This window comes from Balaenoptera borealis (assembly GCF_965194805.1).
Source record: "Balaenoptera borealis genome assembly, chromosome: 1".
NCBI lineage: Eukaryota > Metazoa > Chordata > Mammalia > Artiodactyla > Balaenopteridae > Balaenoptera > Balaenoptera borealis.
Window position 1 is genome coordinate 58,068,805 of NC_138860.1, and position 21,641 is coordinate 58,090,445.

At 34.2% G+C, this 21,641-nt stretch overlaps 1 protein-coding gene across 8 annotated transcripts in view; it reads right to left on the reverse strand.

Moving 5' to 3' along the window:
* SUCO (SUN domain containing ossification factor) overlaps nucleotides 1-21,641 on the reverse strand; it is a 73,292-nt gene that overhangs the window by 9,331 nt on the left and 42,320 nt on the right. For 5 of the 8 annotated variants that reach the window (XM_082371319.1, XM_082371321.1, XM_082371322.1 and 2 more), the window contains 11 exons: nucleotides 21,368-21,388; nucleotides 21,110-21,165; nucleotides 20,540-20,631; nucleotides 19,653-19,718; nucleotides 14,561-14,629; nucleotides 13,505-13,595; nucleotides 9,273-10,430; nucleotides 6,579-6,666; nucleotides 3,747-3,851; nucleotides 2,058-2,212; nucleotides 1,370-1,461 (listed from right to left, as the gene is read on the reverse strand). In XM_082371319.1, the coding sequence (XP_082227445.1) occupies nucleotides 1,370-1,461; nucleotides 2,058-2,212; nucleotides 3,747-3,851; nucleotides 6,579-6,666; nucleotides 9,273-10,430; nucleotides 13,505-13,595; nucleotides 14,561-14,629; nucleotides 19,653-19,718; nucleotides 20,540-20,631; nucleotides 21,110-21,165; nucleotides 21,368-21,388 (1,993 nt within the window). Of the gene's footprint in view, nucleotides 1-1,369; nucleotides 1,462-2,057; nucleotides 2,213-2,232; nucleotides 2,430-3,746; nucleotides 3,852-6,578; nucleotides 6,667-9,272; nucleotides 10,431-13,504; nucleotides 13,596-14,560; nucleotides 14,630-19,652; nucleotides 19,719-20,539; nucleotides 20,632-21,109; nucleotides 21,166-21,367; nucleotides 21,389-21,641 lie in introns of those variants that run through there. The other 3 variants (XM_082371326.1, XM_082371320.1, XM_082371323.1) reach the window with 2 other exon arrangements.

A 21,641-nucleotide genomic window follows, 5' to 3' on the forward strand; every position in this document is an offset into this window, starting at 1 on the left:
ATGTTAATAGGGATATGGAACAAATGGAACTCTCAAAAAGAGCTGATGGGAGGGCAAATTCATACAACACTCTGCAAAACTGTGTGGCAGTATTTACTAAGGTGGAATATACACAATCTTATGATAGAGCAATCCCATTTCTAGGTATATACCCAACAGATGTGTGTTCATGTGTTCGCCAAAAGATATGTAATAGCCTCAAACTGAAATAATCCAACGTAAATGAATAATGTATGTTTGTATAATGGAATACTATACAGGAATAAGAGTAAACAAACTACAACTATACTCAATGACATGGTGAATCTCACAATATCAAAATATGTAGTGGCTGTACTGAGAGGGGATGGGCAGTGTAGAGCACAGGAAGTTTCTGGGGTGCTGGATAATGTTCTGCTTCTTAATCTGGGTGTTGGTCACACAGGTATGTTCAGTTTGTGAAAATCCACCAAGCTTCACATACGATAAGTACACTTTCCTGTACAAGTTATACTTCACTTAAAAAACTCAGTTATAAAAAGATACATCAGCCAAAAGAAGAAAGAAAGAGAAAAAGGCAGGAACTCGGATGAAATTTACTAGTCGTAAGTAAACACACATGTAATGGATTAAGTCTGTAAAGTTTTGTGATAACAGTAAACCAGAGACTCTCAGGAATGATTGCTTAAATGATTGAATCAATTGAAACATGCTGCTCAGTTACTAAATCCTAAAGAAAGAGAATCCAATGATTATTAAGAAAGCACTAGTTGAAATATATCATTAATTTGGCTACTTTAATATTGCTATGAAGATAAGCACTAATTACAGTACTAATTATAAAAAGTACTGATACAGGAAAACAACCACTCAGCACACACCCATTCATTTAAATTTAAGTATTCATTAAGTGTTAGACAATGGAATACTATTATAGACCCTGGGCTATGAAAAGGAGAAAGACCTGATTTATTTTTCAGAAAGTGCCTCACAGACCTAAACTAGAGACAAAAGGGGTCCTACCTGTACAGGAAGAGAAGGCAGATAAGCACAGGATACTATGGGAGCACATTCAGGTTTTCCATATCTGCTGAACTTTCTCAAACACCCCTTTCTAAAAAGAAATACTTCTAAACAGGAGCATGTGCAAATAAGGCTACCAATGGCTAATTTCACTAAGCCCCCCACCCCACCCTCTGGGCTTTTAGGAACAAAGATAGATTTAAAGTGTGGAAATGGTAAAGTGGCTTTGACACTGCACAAACAAAGCCTACTTATACCCACTGTTCTGTTGCAGATGGTCTCGAACACAACACTGACATTATGCTTCTGCTAGAAGGAAGCTAGATTCATGTTTCTATACACGTATTACATATCCACAAAAATCTACCTTCTTTCCCAGTTAATTGTAGAGACTTGGATCTGATGAGTGGGAATGACGTTCTCCTTTTCAAACTCATATCATCATAGGAAGAGAAACACCTAACATTAAGAAAAAACAACATTGGGCACAATGAGTAAAATACATGTAATTTACTCTGTAGTTGGGGCTAGACAGACGTTAGAGAACTGTTCATGCCACATAGGACTAATCTCTAAAGTAACACTCCAGTTATTGATAACACATGTAAAAAAAATTTAAGGATCATTCTCTAAAAGGTGTTGTATTAGAATACCTATTCTCCTTCTCCCCCTTTAAATTCCACATTGAAGCATCTTTCACAACCATTTCAAGGGTTTTTATGCACTTACTATCAGTGTTTTCTCTATTAGAGTCTATAGAACCTTCCAGGCATAGGACCATCTCACTAGTTCCAATGATGTTTTTAACATTTTGGTTTCAAGATAATCATACGGGGAAAGAAATTATCTCAGTATCCTTTATTTGCTCAAATTTCTCAAAGGTATAAGAGGAACTGGACTTCCCTGGCAGTCCAGTGGTTAAGACAGCGTGCTTCCAATGCAAGGGGCATGGGTTCAATCCCTGGTCGGGGAAGTAAGATCCCACATGCTGCGCAGTGTGGCCAAAAAATAAAAAATAAAAATAAGAGGAAAACTGAAATATAATGCTGCCTTACCTTTTAGGGCTTGGATACTGATTACTTTTAGGAAGTTTTGAAATATAATCTCCATCAAATTGAGAAGTGTTTCGACAACGCTGCATACAAAGCATCAGTCCCAAGACAACACAGAGAACCAAAGATATGACAAGATAGCTTTGTCGATCTGAAACCTGAGATGAGAAGAGGGCTTAATAATAATAATAATTTGAAAACTATATTAGAAAAAAATACAATGGGATCTAAAGTTCAAAGGACAAATCATTTTAAACATTTTTTTTCAGAGTGCTTCAAAACTGTAAATGCAGGGCCTGCTCTTTGAAAATGTACTACGAAGGCGATGTTTTACTTTTTCTTCTCCCCCGCTCCATTCTTTAAAAATTTTCAAACCTATGGAAAAGTTTTAAAAATAGTATAATACAATGAATATAACATAATATGCCTTTCACCAATCATTAACATGTTCTCCAATCATTTTGCCACATATGTTCCATTTTTTCATTTGTACTATCTTCTCCTTGGTGAGAAAAAAAAAACCATGCTTACCTATCTTTCCCATCTTATAAAACTAAACCACCAATGGCCCAGTGATTTAAGCCTGGGGATCACCCTTAATTCCTCATGTCCCACATCCAATCTTTCAGCAAGGCTTGTCTTTCTACCTCTAAAATATATCCTGAATTCAGCAACTTCACAATGTTCTCCACTTCTAAAATGCTAGTCCAAGCCAACATCACCTCACCCAGGCTACTGCAATTGCCTCCTTAATTGGTTTCCTCCCCACTTCCACTCTTGCTGGTCTCTAAGAGGCAATTCTCTATAGAGCAACAGACAGGGAGTTTCTCAAAGTGTTTTCAATGAGATGATCCATGTTACTTCTTTACTGAATACTTTCCAATGACTTGCAGTGATTAGAATAAAATTCAAACTCTATATTGCCTACAAAGGCCTACATGACCAGGTCTCTGCCAATTTCCTAAACTCATTTCTTACCCTTACTTCTCTCATTCACTCTGCTCCAGCCACACCACACTGTTTCTAGTCACAGGCCCTTTGCCCTACTTCTGCTACTAACAGATTTGTTCTGACCCCAGGCTCTGTGTGGACGCTAACTCCTCTTGAGCACTCAGTTCTAATGCCACCTCCTCAGGCAAGCCTTCCAACATCACCGTAGCTAAAGCAGCAACACTTAAAGCACCACCAGTCCACACACACAAGTTTCACTCTCTACCCCACTGTCCTTCATATATATTTACTGTATGTATTCCCTCTCTCCCCCAGGTGAGAGGGCCCTGTTGAGGCTAGGGACTCTTCACTGCTGTATGCCTCAACCTAGAACTGGACAGCTCATGCTTCACACACACTGGTAGCTCAATAAATACTGCTTAAATCAATGAAAAAATTGTTTCATTAAGCAATTAATAAGCCTATTTGAACTGAAAATGAAGTATATATTGCAACTACCAATGGTTTACAAAAGGCCTAACAGAATTGCTTTATAACTGTAATTTAGGTTAAGACCTAAACTATGAAAGCTGTGTTTTCCAAAAGATTATGACAATTAATATATTTCCAAAACTTTAAAATGCCACATTCTGGTGTTCTGAAAAAGTTCTTTATAAATGACAATCTTCCTCGATTAAAGTTCTTAGATATGAAGCCTGCCTTTATGACACCGTTTCCTACAATACCATCAATAACAATTACCTCATGTTTTAATTCTGCTACTGTTGTTGATAAATTTGAAACAAGCTGTGTCATGTTGGTCAGTTGTGCTTGTAGCAACTGGATGGCTTCAGTTTGCCGCTGATCCTATAATAAAGGAGGAAATAAATATTATTTTCCTTTGTGTTTCATGTGTACTTTAACTACATTATAAATTCAAATAAAAAATCTGGAAAAACTGTTAAATTCCTCAGGGCGGGGGGGGGGACATATTAATAGGAAGCTCTTAATGAATGAATACTGTAAACTTGGACCAGAAATTTTTAAAAAAGACATAAAACACTTCAAGAATCTAAGACTATTCAACCTTCCTCCCCTGCCCCAAGCCAAAAAAACCCAAAACCCAAAAACCAAAAAACCTTTTGCCATTCACTGCTACCATGTAGAATATTGTCTAACAGACGCTAATAAACTGCTTTTCAAGTTAATATGGGCTCCATATGTATAAACCAGTATATAACCAGCTATACACAAAATAGTCACTTTGTCAAGCATGCTTTTTTTTTTTTTAAACCAAAGCAGTCAATACAAAGACATGTTGAAAAATTGTTGAAGAATGTTTCTGGATATCAAGCAGGCTCATACCAAGAAGGTTTTAAAAGTTCTGTTTCACAGCATATTAGGATGGAACTTAGGATGTCACAGTCAAAAAACTACAACAGATCCTCTAGTCAACCAGTGAAAAGAAATTCATCAAAAACACCCATCTTTCCAGCTCTGAATTTCAGAAACTTTTATAATCAACAGACATGTCTTTATTTAAAATATCACTTGCATGCATATTTTAGAGACTTATGCAATATACTCATGGTCATGAACCTACGTTAGGTAGACTATACTGAAAATTTCAACTAACTAGTGAATTTAGGAAGAAGGAAAAGAGGGCAGAAAGAAGTCAAGGAAATCTAACACTCTAATTTAGGACCCTCTATGAAATAGCTACATAACCATTTATTATTCTAAACCTAAGTTTTTGAAATTTAGATTTAAATAATCTTTAAGTCTCCACGGTGTATGTGGGGGTGAGTAGGCGGATGTATAAAACTGTAACAAGAAGTTTCACTTACTTCCCTCACTGTGATCCACTGTGGTACTTTCTATCCTACTTCATCTTTTTAAAATGCTGAATGTGATTCATTAAACTGTTTCTTTTGACTCACTTTTGACAAACACTGAGAAATTCTAGACAGTTTTAAAGGACAAGTTATTACAGTTATTAAATTGGTTAACACTTCTAATCAAGATTTACTTCCAATAGTGTTAATGATACACAAGATTATTTAAAAGTACTTAAACAAGTCTTTCATAAAGCATAGATGTTAAATATAAAGGGAAAATATAGAGGGAAAATGTTAATGAAGAACTAAATAAATACTGTGTTCATGGGTCAGAGGACTTAATACTATTAACATGTCAATTCTCCAAACTGATCTATAAGTTCAACACAAACCCAATCAAGATCCAAACAGGTTTTTGTTTGTTTGTTTGTTTTTGGTAGCAACTGACAAGCTGATTCTAAAATCTGTATTAGTCAAATCCAGATTAGCCGAAACAATTTTGGACAAGTGCAAAGTTGGAGGATTCACTCTACCTGATTTCAAGAGTTCCTATAAAGCTACAGTAATCACAACAGTGCAGTATAAGCAAAAAGACAGACATAGATGAACAAAGCAGAAGAGAATTCCAGAAACAAATCCACATGTATATGGTGAATTGATTTTCATCAAAAGTGCAAAGGAAATCCAGTGGAGAAAAGATAGTCCTTTCCACAAATGATGCTGGAAGAAAGGAATATTCATGTTTCTCAATCCCCTCCCTCACAAAAAAAGAACTTTGATCCATAGTCTGTAACATGTAAAAATTAAAATGGATCATAAACCAAATGTAAAACTAAAACTATGCAAATTCTAAAAGAAAACAGGAAAACAATCTTTGTGACTTTGGGTTAGGCAAAGAGAAAACAGGTAAATTGGGCTTCAATGAATTAAATTCGGCTCTTCAAAAGATATGTTTAAGAGAATGACAAAACAAGTAATGGATTGGGAGAAAATATTTGCAAAGCCTGTCTCTGATAAAGGACTCATACTAAGAATATGTAAACAACTTTCAAACCTCAATTTTAGAAAAAAAAAAAAAAAAGAGGGGTGGGGAAAAACTTTGTGTGGAACCACAATTATAACGTGTCACAAACTGGGAGTAAGATGCAACTAAACTCTGCAACCTGAGGCCTCCTCACCTCACCTTACCTTCCCTTAGTCCCAAATAACCTTTTAAAAAAGTTAAATATAAAATTTCTTCATGATGGTAACACACTATAAAAACTTATTAATGAACATCACATTTAATGCTGCAATACTGAAATCAATCCCTTAAAATCAACAAGACAGGGGAATGGCCACTATCAGTCCTATTGCATCACTGTACAGCTCTAGGCAAGAGATAAGAGGAAAAAAGAAGAAATAAAAAGGTATAAGGATTAAAAAGAAATAGAGCTGTTTATTTGCAACCAATAAAACTGTCTACACAGAAAACCACAAATGATTTTAGAGTTTAACAAAGTTGCCAAAAAGTCCACTGCACTTCTACACACATACAGATACATACAGATCTTGAAATGTAATACAAATAATGCTCAAGAAAATTTTCTCTTGAGGAGATACGGATGCTAACAGCTAGAAAACATCATATTACAGCTTAATCATCAGCCATCAGGGAAAAAGTGAACCAACACTACTTATCCTTCTTACCAGAGAGATCTTACAAAATTCAATGGAAATTTATATAAAAAGTAAATAAGATATGAAGATGACCAACCTGCTCCTCTGCTATTCTTGAAGTATTCTGAAGTTTTACTATTGTCTTATTGAAAGCCTTTTGCATTTCTTCCATTTGTTTTCGGTACCTATGGAGTAAGAATTGATTTAAATTGGTTTTAATTTCTTATTTATTAACTTATTACTGGAAACACACTTCTGATTTCAATATGTAAGATAAATCCATATTTCTGAAAATGACTCTTACTGAACCCTGTGCAACACAGGAAAACTTACAAAGGTAAAATAAAGAGGTCCCTTGAGGTATTTGCTACCTCAAAATCAATTCTATGTTCCTCACTGCTATAAAAGATTTACTAGTCGCATATATAGTCAATAATTTATGACAAAGGACCCATGAATATACAATGGGGAAAGGACAGTCACTTCAATAAATGGTGCTGGGAAAACTGAACAGCCACATGCAACAAAATGAAACTGGACCCCTATCTTATACCATACACAAAAATTAACTCAAAATGTATTAAAGACTTGAACGTAAAACCTGAAACAACAGAACTCCTAAAAGAAAACACAGGCGGTAAGCTCCTTGACATGAGTCTTGGAAATGTTTTTTGGATTTAACACCAAAAGCAAAGGCAATAAATGCAAAAAAACCAAGTGGGACTACATCAAACTGAAAAACTTCTTACAAAGCAAAAGAAACCATCAACTTAATGAAAAGGTTACCTAGAGACCTGCGCTCTAGAGCCCACGCACCACAACTACTGAAGCCCGCGCGCTTGCAACTACTGAGGCCGCACACCTAGAGCCCGTGCTCCGCAACAAGAGAAGCCACTGCAACGAGAAGCCCGCGCACCGCAACGAAGAGTAGCCCCGCTTGCCACAACTAGAGCAAGCCCGCGTGCAGCAACAAAGACCCAATGCAGCCAAAAATAAATAAAACATTAAAAAAAGAACATTGGCAGAGAATCTCAATAGATATTTTTCCAAAGAAAACAGATAGATGGCTAACAGGTGAAAGATGAAAAGATGCTCAACATCATTAATCATCAGGGACATGCAAATCAAAATCACAATGAGTTATCACCTCACATCTGTTAAAATTGCTATTATCAAAAAGAGAAAAAATAACATGTTGGCGAGGATACAGAGAAAAGGGAACCCTTGTACACTGTTGGTGGGAATGTAAATTGGTGCAGCCACTATGAAAAACAGTATGGAGGTTTCTCAAAAAATCAAAAATAGAACTGCCATATGATTTAGCAATTCCACTTTTGAGTATTTATCTGAAGGAAAAAAACCACTAACTTGAAAAGATATCTGCACCCCCATGTTCAGTGCAGCATTATATACAATAGTCATGACCTGGAAGCAAACTAAGTATCCATCAATAGAAGAATAGATAAAGAAAATGTGGTATGTGTATACCAAGGAACATTATTCAGCCATAAAAAAGAAGGAAGTCTTGCCATTCGCAACAACATGGATGGACCTTGAGGGCATTACTCTAACTGAAATAAGTTAGACAGAGAAGGACAAATATCATATGATCTCACTTACATGTGCAATCTAAATAAAAGGAAAAAAAATCTTGAACTCATAGATACAGAGAACAGATTGGTGATTGCCAAGGCGGGGGGTGGGGGTGGGCAAAACTGATGAAGCAGGTCAAAAGGTAAAACTTTAAATGAATAAGTAACAGGAATATAATGTACAGCATGTTGACTATAGTTGATAATATTGGATTGTATATTTGAAAGTTGCTAACAGAGTAGATCTTCAAATTTCTTACCACAAGGAAAAAAGAAAAGTTGTATGTGGTGATAATATTAACCAGACTTATTGTGGTAATCATTTAGCAATATATACAAATATCAAATCATTATGTTATATGCCTGAAACTAATACAATGTTATATGTCAATTACATCTCAATTAAAGACTTATTAGTGATTTCTGTGGTTCCTTTAGTGGGGCAAATAGGGTGGGGGTGGGGAGAGGCAAGAACAGGTATGATGTAGGCATGCACACACACCCACAGAAAATTTGCCAATAAATTATATGTATGAATTAAGAAGAAACCCCTTTCAGGATATAATGACGACCTTAGTGACATTTCATTAGCAGCATTTTAATTTAAGAAGATTACGAAAAGGTAGCCGTTTCAGAAATTCTGGGCATTGAGTGCCTAGGTGGTTACAAAATGTTGGAAAAGCCCTAAGGATGCTGGATACTTAAGGAATAAAAAAAAAAGGTAAATAGGCTTAAAAAGTGGAGAACTGTGCCTGAGACCTTCATCACTGCATAAGCAAACTGGGATGTGGCCTCTGGCATTTTTCTAATCTTCACTTATTTAAACTCTTAAATAGTATCTGGTCAAGTTCCACATAGAGCTTTAAAGTCTACAGACTAATTTTTCCCATGAGTGCTCTGGGAATCAAACAGCAAAAGTGGCTAAAGTTAAGCAACAGAAGAAAGGAGAACCTGATTATAGATAATTCAAACTTATCAGCCTAATAATAGTCACTTAGTAATACTTCTAGAAAAGGAAATCAATTCTTAAGATCACTGATCAACAGCCAGATAACTTTCTTTCTCTCTCCAGTTAAAATGGTGCTTATTACTATTATACCATGAGATAATTAAATCCTCTCCTTCTCTAGTCACAGATTATACTTTACTACTTAACTCACTGTGCAAAGTGGATTGTGCTAATTCATAATAAAGCTTACCTTTGGCTAAGTTCCTCCAGATAGCGACCACTGAGAGACATGTTAACTTCTAAGGCTTTAATACGGTTATTAAGTCTCATAAATACTGATTCCTTTTGGTTTGATCCATGTACAAGATTTCCATTAGCATATCCTAGATCTGAAGAATTTTGCAATTCAGCATAAAAATCTGTAGCTGTCCTCTGTAACCCTCTTAAAAGGGCATCTTCTGGAGACTGTTCTTCCTCTTTTGCTTCAGGTAATGAAGAAGAATCCACAACAGGAGTCAAAATTTGCTTTGGTGTGTCAGCTATGTTCATTTTGGCTTCCCCATCTTCACTGTCTGGCACAGTAGCTGTGTTTACAGGTGACACTATTGTTTCGGATAGCTTTGTGATAATTTGCATGGAGTCTTCTTTTACAATATTATCCATTACTTCATCAAGGTTTTTTGTTTCATAGGTCACAGTTGGTTTCTCTATAGAACTAAAACTCTCAGACCTTTTTTCTGTTTCATTATCAACCTCAACAGAACTCTCTTGGGGAATCACTTGTGATGGCGTACGCCCTGCCTCATATTTAATAGGCTCAGATACTTCTATTTTAGATAATGAATTGATTTCTGGAGTAACATCTAAGAGAAGAGACTGAGAAAGAGTTTGAGGATGGCTTGGTTCAAGTTTAATTGCATCTAAAGTGTGATTAATCAAACCTCCCTGGTGCACACTACTTAAGTCACCTAGAACAATAGTTTCAGCTTTCTTTTCCTTACTCTTACTGTCTGGTTCTCCACCTGGAGGTTGCAATACTGAAACATCTACTGATTCTTCAGGAAGTACTAATGGTGATTGAGCTGACACAAGATACTCCTTTTCTTTGCTCATAGCAGTTCTGCTGCGTTGCCGATAATGAGCAACTCTAACTGAACACCATTTATATATGTACTCCGAAAAACTAGAAATACAACAAATTGTGGTCAGTTCACTGCAAAATATTTGTGTCTCTGACTCAAACCAAGGTGACGTTTCATCCTCTTGTTCACCACTACCCAGAAGGGTCACTGTAGAAGGACTTGCCTCCTCTTCCTCTTCTTGAACTAGCTGTACAATGGGACCCTCTTTTGTAGTATCTGGTGATGATGGCTCTGTGTCATGTACAAGTCCTTCAGTAGTTACAAACCTAGAAATACATATCCATAATTATGTTTAAGGAAAATAAATGTATCATACATAAGATAAAAGGAAGGCTGGAAATACAGAAAACACTCAATTTACTTTGGATGAGTTATTTCCCTTCAAATCACTTTCATTATAAAAACAGTATTATTCAGAAATGGTAACAGAAAGATAATTTATCAAGTGACCAGCCAGATAATTCAAATCACCATATTTACCAAATCAAATTTTTCTTTAAACTCTGTTTAAGAGTTGTTTGTATGTGAATATTTCCATTTACTGAACGTTTCATGTAACTTTCCTCCCATAAATATTCACCAATATTACAAGCCTCATCACCCCTTATATCAGAAATTGAGCTACCCAGAGCTAGTCCCAGAGCTAGAACCAGAAGGCAGGACTCTTATTATGAATGCACTTTGTGCTTGAATATCCTACTTTCAAAAGGCAACTACTGTTGACCCTTGAACCGTACGTGGGGAGTTAGAATTGCTGGCCTCCATGCGGTATAACTTATAGTCAGCCCTCCATATCCACAGTTCCTCTATATCCATGGTTCCTCATCCACAGATTCAACCAACCAAGATCATCTGTACTGTAGTATTTACTAATGAAAAAATGCCATGTATAAGTGGATCCGTGCAGTTCAAACCCATGTTATTCAAGGGTCAACTGCAGATTTCTCAGTTGAAATTTCTCTATGGATTATTATTTGAGGAATTTATGTTTATAAATTTATAAACATAAATTTATAAATTTATATTTATAATATATTTATAAATTTATAAATTTATATATTATTATTGAGGAAATCATCTATGGATGATTTGAGGAATTTCAACATGGCATTACACACACACACACACACAAACGATTATCTGCCAAGGAAGAAGAAACATATCCCCACTCCCCCCAAATAATCTCAGTATCACCTTGGCTAATTTTCAATTGTTGAAAGCTAAATACTTAACCATTTTAATGAAAATCCTGCCTAATAATAAACTAGTAGTGCCACTAACTCAGTCCTATCTTTGGGCTCTGGAGTATGTGTGTAGGGTAGGGAGAGTGGGAAATGGAGCTGGTGGGAACAGTGTTATAAATTATAATATCTGTGGTCCCTTCCAAGATAAAGATAATGAATTTCCGGGTGCAGCCCTTGCAGCACCAAAGGTATAATTTGAGAAAACAAAGTAATTTCAATACCAAAAAAAACCCTTCATATGCAAATTTTCCTACTGTGAAACACTACTAAGAATGCCAGGAAATGTCTTCAAAGAAAGCCTAATATCACAACAGCAAAAGTAGGAATAAAAAAGACAATATCTAAAAGCTGGACTTTCATCTTGTTGATAATAAAATAGTAAATGAACTAAACTAAAACATAATTAGGCTATGCTTCCCTAAGTAGATGATATAGATACAGATATCAATATATAGTCACTATACAACATTTCTTACATACTCAGGTGGTATACTGTTTATTATCTACCAAATAAATTATAACAGTAAAAAGGAGGAATGTCTGAAGAAGGGGAGGGAAAAAAACTAAACTGAATTAATTTGGTAAAAATTAAGTTATATACCATATATATATACACCCTAATCAGTTACACTTTAAAAAACTCAAACCTGGGAAAAGAAAGTAAGTCATCTTTTCATAATAACTTTAAGAGTGATACCCTATCATGGATTCTTTTATTTTCTTCAGAGGACTGCCATATAACCATCAAAAAGAATTTAAGACAAACATACATGAAGAAACATTAAGTAAAGAAACAAACAATTATGCAAGAATATCTACTAAAAAACAAACTCTAATATAGAAAAGTAAAAACTGCTACATTAGCCTGATGTGATACCTTTCAACAAATATTCATACATATGTATGAGGGGTGAATGTGTATATGTATATATGTGCGTGTGTGTATATATGTGCAAAATGAAATTAATTTCATTTAGTTTTGAAAAATAAGACATACTATTGATATATGTTATTAACTAAAGAATTTAGTTACAAAACCGGGACAGCTCCACATAATTAGAAACAACAAGAATCTCTATCCCAAAGAGATTTCTCAGGACCTTCTAGGGATCAATAGCACATAATGTTATATATTTCACTCAGATCACCCAATAAATATCTTTAGTCACTTTCAGGATTAATACAGGAAAATACAAATTTGACACTGTGCGCTTCAAAGCACAAAAATCTCATTTTTTAATTAAGATTGTACTTAGGAATTACAGCTTGAAGCACACCCACTGGAGGTTTCATTAGTTATAACCTTGAACTAACTGCTTCTTGTTCAAATATCTTATCCCATTAAGTAGAGTTCCTCTGAAAGAAAGGGCTGTCAAAGTTTATAGGGAGTATATCCAACGAAATATACGGAAGCTACATTTGTAATAACTATATCCAAATTATCCCAATTATTGTCCCAATAACCCAAATCATTAATGAGCCTATCTATTATAGATCAGAAGTTGAGGTACCGACAAACCTTAATCACCTCTGGTAGAAAGGACCAAATGAGGTTATTTCATATGTTACCTACATATATACATCCCTGCCCAAAGTACCCACTGCAACCTGGGAAAAGACCTATATCATTCGATTTCAGAAACTGAACACTGTAAGAGTATGCTGTGTGGCAAACAAATCATTTAAAAATCACTGCTCTAAGTATTTCAGGTACCCTTTATAGCTTTCTAGGCATAGCACAGATAGTTAATCAATGCTTTTAAATTTGAACTTAATAAAAACAGACCTTTAATATTTGTCCTCAAACTTATACCTGCAGAGTTAGGTTAATTATGTGCAACAAAGAAAAGATTAAGTATTGTAAATAATAAAAGTAACACACAAAATCAAAACAACAAACATTTGGTCTGGAGTGAAGTGAATTCCTAGTACCCAAAAAGCAACTCAAAGATGTTTTAAGTGGCTGTGGAATGTCTGTCCCATGATCCAGAGCTTTCTATAGATAATAATTTCCCACAAGTTACAAGTACCTTTTTATGTACAAGTATACTTAGCTTTCCATTTTAATAGAACTCTAATATCACAATATAACTTACTCATGTGATGGAACAGGAGTTGAAACAGGAGCTGATTCAGGCATTTTAGGTGCAGTTGAGGCAGTGGCATTCTCAGATATACTTTTATTTCCTATTTTAAGAAAGATGTCCATATTGAGTTTAATTTTAAAAAGCTATACCATGAAAATATTTCACTATAACGAATAAAGGACTTTAGTTTCTCGAGAGAGAAGAAAAAAGTCAAATAGGTTTACTACTGCAGACTTTGTGGGTTTTTTTCATCAAAGTTCTTTTGGAAAGAAATAATCGTAGAAAGTCACAACTACAAGTAGTGCATATTCTTTCTCAGCTTCTCAGATAATTAAAGCAAGTAAGATGACTATGAATTTTGTGTAATCTTACATGATTAATAAGACACCTGAGTTACTAAAAGAGAATGAGAAGAAATAAATGGGTCATTTTAAGTTTGCACTTGGAACTGAATTTTTTTTATTGAAGTATATTTGACATACAATATTATATTCATTTCATGTGTACAACACAGTGATTTGACATTTGTATACACTGCAAAATGACCACCACAATAAGTCTAGTTACCATCTGTCACCATATTGTACTCCACATGTTGTACATTACAACCCCATGACTTACTTATTTTATAACTGGGACGAAGTATTTTTGAAAACAAAAAAGGCAAGATTGTTTCTCCTTGCTAATAATATTCTTATTTGACATTCTTTAAGGAAATAATTGCTTTCTTAATTGAACAGCTGTTTGATAAATAAAAGCATACACTTTAAGTACCTCTAGAGCACCAAAACCTCAGGAAAGAGATAAGGGATAAAATCATTACTTCTACGGCAGGGAAGAATTAAAAAACAAATTCATGATTTTATATAGACAGGATCCTATTTACTAAAGAGAACTTGTGAAATTCAAATAAACAATGAATAAAGGAAGACTGGTAAGTTCCTTTGAATGGTTTCTGTATTTCTAAATGAAAAATCAAATTGCTTGGCTTATTAATTAATTTTACTAACTAGGAAGATCCCTGGAGTATCATATATTTAAAAGACCCATAAAATGATTAGGTACCTTCTGTCAGGTCTTCAGTTTTTGCTCCCAGAATATTAGCGGCAATATTCACCATATTTAGAATGGCATCTAAAACAAAATTCAATCAGAGAAAAATAACAATACACCTAAATATTTTCACATAACTCAATATCAGATAGTCAAAAACCATTTGTAATGGTCTTTTTTCATTTTTTGGACTAATTACCTTTTTGCTCGCCTTACTATGTAAGTCCAATATAGGACACAAATTTCAGGCAAAAAGTATTAAGCATAAATCTGAATTTTTATGTTCATAAAATTTAATTACACTTTTTTGTAAAACTTCCCCAAACCTTTTAGCAAACACTACCTTCAGCATATTATAAAATTCAAGTATAATTCAACATATAGCCTGTACTGAGATAGGAAAGAAATGTGATAACCAAAATTTGTATTTTATAGAAAAGTCTTTTTTTCTTTAGAAAGGGGTTCTACAGTTTAAATCAAAAACAAAAAAGCCTGAAGAAATAAAAGTTGTTCCTAAACATGTGACTATCATAGGTAAAAATAAATGAAATGGGAAGATTATTATCCAAAGAGCAGCAGAACGACTTCATTTTCAACTATGAACATAAAATACCTAGGTAATATGCTTAAATCCAAAATGACACTGCATAGAATCATGTATTTGATGACTTTTAACAATGTTTTATGGCCAATAAATGACATAAATTCTTTAGTGAACTGGATGAGCATGGGCAAGGGCAGATGAATTGAAAGTCAAAGTCATAAAACTTAGCTGGCTGGGAACAGAAGACTTCCTTCTAGTAATATAATGTAATTTCAAGGGAAATTAACTTCCAACTCCAATCTAATCTCTGAAATTCTATTAGAAGTTAATTCACCAGGTATTTATCCTATTAAAATACTAAGATCTGGCAGGGGCTACATATTAAGCCTCATCAGTTTTTTCCATTTTAGTTTCCTTTCCTAAAAGAGATCCATAGAGTTTTCATCACACTTTCATGAAAACCATAGATGTGAGAAGTACGAAAGGATCTAAAGAAGGAAAAGCTAGCACATCAGGAAGGCTGGGAACAAGCCAAGCACTGTCACCTGGCGCTGATACTGTAAAGATATGCTTTATGGCAGGTAAAAATAGTATATTTTAGACTTTTAAAAGTGATATCTGGTAGACAGTTATTAATTTTAATCTTTAACTATGATTCTATATTCTGAAAGACAACAAGCAGTGGTACTTTGTTTCCAATCATCAGTTAGACACATAAAAGCTTTATATTTGCTTTTTAAATATCTAGGATTACAGGTCAACCTTGCCCTTTGACCTGGCAAATTGTTAAACAGAGAAGCAGTCTTGGATCTTAGGCTAAAGAGATGCCTCAGCATGAGATAAAAACAGGAATGGAAACTCTATTTTCTTACAAACTAAGATAAAGTAGCAAAGGAAACTCTGTCATTTCCTCATAAATACAATGTCACCCAATACTGCAATAGTAGTATGTGATCCTCTACTTAGCTTGACAGCTGAAGTTCAGTCAAAACTGACGGCTTCACAGAACCCAAATCTTGTAACCAAGTCTATATTCTAAGACCCTTGTGCTTCAAAGGGCAATCGTACCACAGATTTCAAACTTTCTGCCTTTAAATTTTCTGGTATTATTATTAACAATTAAAAAAAATCTGTTATCTATTAATCTGTGTAGAGAAAGAAGCTTTAGAGTATTACTTTTTAACCTAAATTTTAATACTAGTACCTACAATAAGGAAGATTTATACTACCCATCATTTAAATATATTATTATCATCATTTCAGGGGGCCACTTGGTAACAAAAGCAAAACCTGGCAAATTTCTTCTTTCTCAGCCCATCTAACCTGTAAGAAAGAATCTTCCTATGTTCACAGGACACTGACAAATATAATGTTTTTCTTTTGTCTTTTGAGAGAAAGCAGCTTTGTGAATTTTCTTAACCATTCTCACTTTGCGTCCAACTGCTTATCATGATGATAATCTGGCCACTAAAAAGCCTTCAGAAAGGCTAAAGGGTAAAAGTATAATTTGGAATATAGTGCCAAACGAGATACCCGTCCTTAATTTCTTATGGATTAGCCAACTCCTTTCTCTTTGAGTTGGGCAACTATTCATCCCATCCCATTTCTTTAGGGATGAAATTCCCTAGGGACCAAATATCAACATGTTATACTCAGTCTCCAGCACACCAATGGCTCTTTTTGAGACAGAAAACAAACTGCCTATGCTACAACACAAGACAAACCAACGAAGAAACTACTTCCTCCCATGTGTACTGAGCATGCCTACCTTCATTCTCTTTTCCTTCTAGGACCTTAAAATATAAAAAATACTCTGACTTAAAACAAAAACTATACTTTGTCTTAAACATATACAGAAACGTAAACAGAAACCTGGACTTTAGCAAATCTGATGATTCTAATAAAATGCAGACCATATATAGGAGTAAAGGCAGACTTGCAAGAATATCAAAGTAGAGAGTGGTCAGGAAGATCCACATGACCAAGCACAAGTAGAGCAGAGTGATACAAAGAATTTCTGGTGATATAAAATATTTAAATGTTCTGGTTCAAGAATGTAAACAAAAGATTCAGGCAGAAGAGTTGCCAGAACTGGCATATGTAAAAGCCAAGAATGCTGCTCTAAAATAGTAGTTTCTCCCTTTCTGGCAGCTCAGTAAATTATGTAGTATCAAATATGTCTAAATATGCAGCATGCATGCTCTTTGACAACCAAGTCCCATCAGAAGCAACATACTCTGGTGACATATATTTCCTATGACTACTAATTGCTCAACAACAAAAAGAAAAAAAGAGTTTCTCTTTAGATTAAAGCCACAGGATTCTGTTTTGAAGACATTACATAAATATTGAAAATAAATTAGGTGCAAAATTGGCCAATTTCAAGCTAATTTAGAAAGTGGTGATGATTATAGTCAAATTCAGACATTGCAGTGCCAGAGACTAGCTCTTTGGCCTGATTCCACATTGTTATTTACGCCTTAAAGTTATACTACATTGGAGGCAGTAACTAGGTCAGGCTCAAAACCAGTCCTAGACTGTTCAGAGAAAACTAGAAGGATACAGGTATAGAAGGCAGCAGTGTTAGGTCATGCCTATAAACTTTATGACAGCAGTCTTATCACTCGGTTACTACTGCCTCTCTTGTTCTGAAACTTCAAGAAATAGAGATCTTTTCAAACCCCATTTTTCATGCTTAGGCTCAGCTGACATCCTCCCACCCATCTTGTCTCACTACACAAAATCTTTCAACATCTAAACACTGGAAGGTAAATGGACTGTCCTTCCAGAAAGCCACAAAAAAGAAAAATGATGTGTTACCAAGAAACACACCTTCAAGGAAAAAGATCCAAAGAGTAGGATCTAAAAAAATTCTATGTCTCATTAATTAAAATAATACATTAGTCAGAGAAGTGATTACAAATAGGGAAATGTCCTCCACTGAAAACGTTTTAATGGTGTCTTGGAGTTAATTCCATAGGAAGGTAGAAAAAGAAAGCAAGAATATCAACAGAGTTTTCCCTTATCTAAAACTTCTAAGTCATTACTTCTGGAAGGTGCCTCTTCCTTCCCAGTAACCATTGGATACTAGAGAGCTTTTAGTCTGGGGCTATTTTCTGACCCCATAAAATAATAATTCCTCCTCACAGCTAAGTCAGCATTACTGAGCTATGATATGATGACTATTATATAACATAGTTTTTTATTACAAATTTAAGGACATGAACAATAATATCAATATCCAGATAAATAAAATAGCATCATTTTTTCACTCCTAAAAAACTATACACCATAGCAGTGAATGAGGCACCTGTTTTAATGCTATCATCAGCTAGATATAGGTAAGGAACCTACTTAAAAGTAGTCTATAATATCTAAAATGTCAGTTGACTGGCAATAGAGTAAAACAAAATATATTGAGCTAATCTGTAACAAGGCTAAATATAACATAAAAGCATTCCCTTTATGCAGGTATTTTTAACACTCTTCTTCCTATTCCCTAAAAAGCCCACTGAAATCTATAGTCTTCTGTGGAGAGGAAGAGGACACGAAGAGAAGAAAGGGAAAAAAAGATGAAAAGAAAGAGAAGTGACTCAACTCCATATACTGTAGCCACCCAAATATCTACCTAAAGTATATGTACTACTGGTTGAGTATCTTAAAAAGGTATAAGGACAATGTACACAGTGAGATTGGGATTCAAGCAATTCAACTCACTAAAAGAGAAATGCACAAATAGTTTTCTATTTTACTAAGACTTACTTTCATTAAATTCAATTATTAATCTCCAAATAAAAAGAAAACTCCTTCCAGTAAGTTCCATATTATTCAGGAACAACCAAAGATAACAAACATTAAATATACCTACCTGCATTCTAACAGTAAAGCTAAAGTGTCAGTCGGTAATGGTCTTTCAAGGAGTCTACTTAGTTAGCCTACCACTAAGTTCGGATAATAGGTTGGCATGACAAGAAATTAAACAACTAGTATGTTAGTCATTGTTCTTTTTAGTTTACAAAGAGTATATTGTTATTGCTATTATTGTTACTGGTTGGGAATCATCATTATTATGAATAAGAAACAGCCTTTATGTTTTATAATTAAGTAGGAAACCATACCCATATATTAACAAATCCTCATTTGGTAGGATTTCACTGATGAGTACCACCTCTAAAACTAATTCCTTTCCCATCCAGTATGATTACCCAGACGCTCTTACTCATATGGTCTAGGACCTCTTTAATAATTCTTTCCCCAAGTAAATTCATAGCCCATTCTTCACTGTAAGGAATTTGCCTAAAAATATAGCTGCTTAATTTTAGTAGAAGAACCAACTTGTGCTCGCATTTTTCCCTCTCTTCTTTGTTTTCATATATTCTTCCTGTTTTATTTCCATGGAAATACTTTTCAAAAGTATTTTCTTTGATTTCAACTCAAAGTTTAACACTGGGAGAGTAGGAGCCCCCTAAACTATACCACAACAAAATGTTCACATATGCCAGGAAAAAAAAGTTGAGAAATACTTTAATTGTAGTGACTAGCAAAACCCAAAATACTCACTTGTAGCAGAACCAAGAAGATTTTTTGAGGATTTATCCTCCCCAGTATTATAATCCAGTGGGTAATCTGTTCAAAGAGAAAATGAAGGTACTTATGCTAAGAACTATCTCCAATATGTTTAAAAGCTCAAATTATATCCCGTCAAAGTCAGCTGACATTTAAAACAATTTTATAATTTTTATTATACATCTAAAACACATTCACAAAAAGAAAATGAAATTCACAAGCCATTTATCAAACAGATATAAACCAAGGAAAATATTTCCACTGCTTACCAAAATTTTAATCACATTTATAAGACTTTTATTCAAGCTTTCAATGTAGTTTACCAACCCCTAGTAAATGTCTTCACTTCACTTACGGGAAAACTAGGGAAGGGAAAAATTAGATTTTTCAGACTACAGTTTAAGACATCTTAAAACAAGAACTGGATAAAGTAGAAACGGAGGGTATCATAAAACCTTCTCCGACCTCTGCAAGTTCATGGGAGTTTCTCAAAAACTCAGGCCTCAATATGCTTGCTCTGAGGCTAAAGGCAAATCAAAGAAATTAATTTTCAATTCTACTATTTCAGTTGCCTTATGAGTAACAGGTTTTTGGGGCTGGCATAGGGATATAACCATAATTTATAGCACTGATGTTATTGAAGGGAGTTCCAGTCACAAATAACTGATTGTTAAGCTTGGAAAACAGCTCAATTTACAAAGCAGAAAATTATTTTAGAAAATACGTTTAAGAAAAAATTAGTTACTAGGGTTAAAAACAAGGAAAAAACTAAAGACAACCATCATATTGATTTTTTTAAGTGACCTACATTTACCCATTACCATTAGATTTTAAAAAGCAAAAAATAATACATAAATAGTCACTGTTTTAAAGTCACTTACCATAGTCTTCATCAAATAGTTCTTGACGTTCTGACTGGTACTGGGAATCAGCAATCTCTTCATATTCTTCCACCATGCTAGTGCCAAATACCCTATTAACAACAATTTCATTAAAGTCTTTCAAAACTAAACAGTTGTTAAGACTCACCTCTTCATAATAAATGACAAAATATAATAACTTTGGTTATGTTTTGAGGGCCATTAACTTCTGGACTCAAAAATAATGACCACTGTTTCTCAATCCACTGTTTCCATTAAAATGTTGATCTATTTAAGGCATTTAAAAATACAATGACTAAGTTTTGTATCGGTCTAAAATGTTTCCATATATTGTCATCATATCAAGCAAGCTAAATCGAACACATAAAATGAAGGTTCTTTTTTCTTAAAGGAAATTTTTACATTTTTCTAAACGGTATTCAAGAGTAAGAAAGGTATAGTAGCTTATATTTCTATGGTGTTCTCTTCACATAGTAGAACATTATTTCTCCACTTTAAATATAGTGGGATTTTTATGTATCCCTTTTTTTCTTTTTAAACCACTCAGTAAATTTTTTTGTTCTGTATTACCTTATAAGGCTTAATGGACAAAAGTGCTCTGATCCAAAATGTGATACCAACTCCACCTAAAGAATAAAAGCACATGAAATGGGAAACCAGTACAGTGCATGTGAGATTATCTAACAATATATTCATTTTTTCATTATAACATTTCTAAAAATAAAGTCCTCGTTTCCCCAAAAATCAATACTTGTAAAGTTTTGCTTTTTGCCATGAATAATATGCCATGCCCTGTTATTCAATATTGCAAAAGAGAAGGTTGCTAACCTTTATGTACTTGATGAACATCTGAAGCAAGAGAAAGGAAAAGAAAAAGAAATCAGTTCCAAAGTCTGGATAACATACCATAAGCAACATTTAATATTTGTAAATTATTGTATAATTAAGGAATAGAAAGCAATGTACTGTGATGGATAACATTGTAGTACTCTTATTTCTTTGCAGAAACCAAAGCAATGATTTAAATTTTTACCAACACAACTAGAAAGTATAGTCTAACTGTAATGAAATAAATTAACTTTAACCTAAAATTCATTGCTGC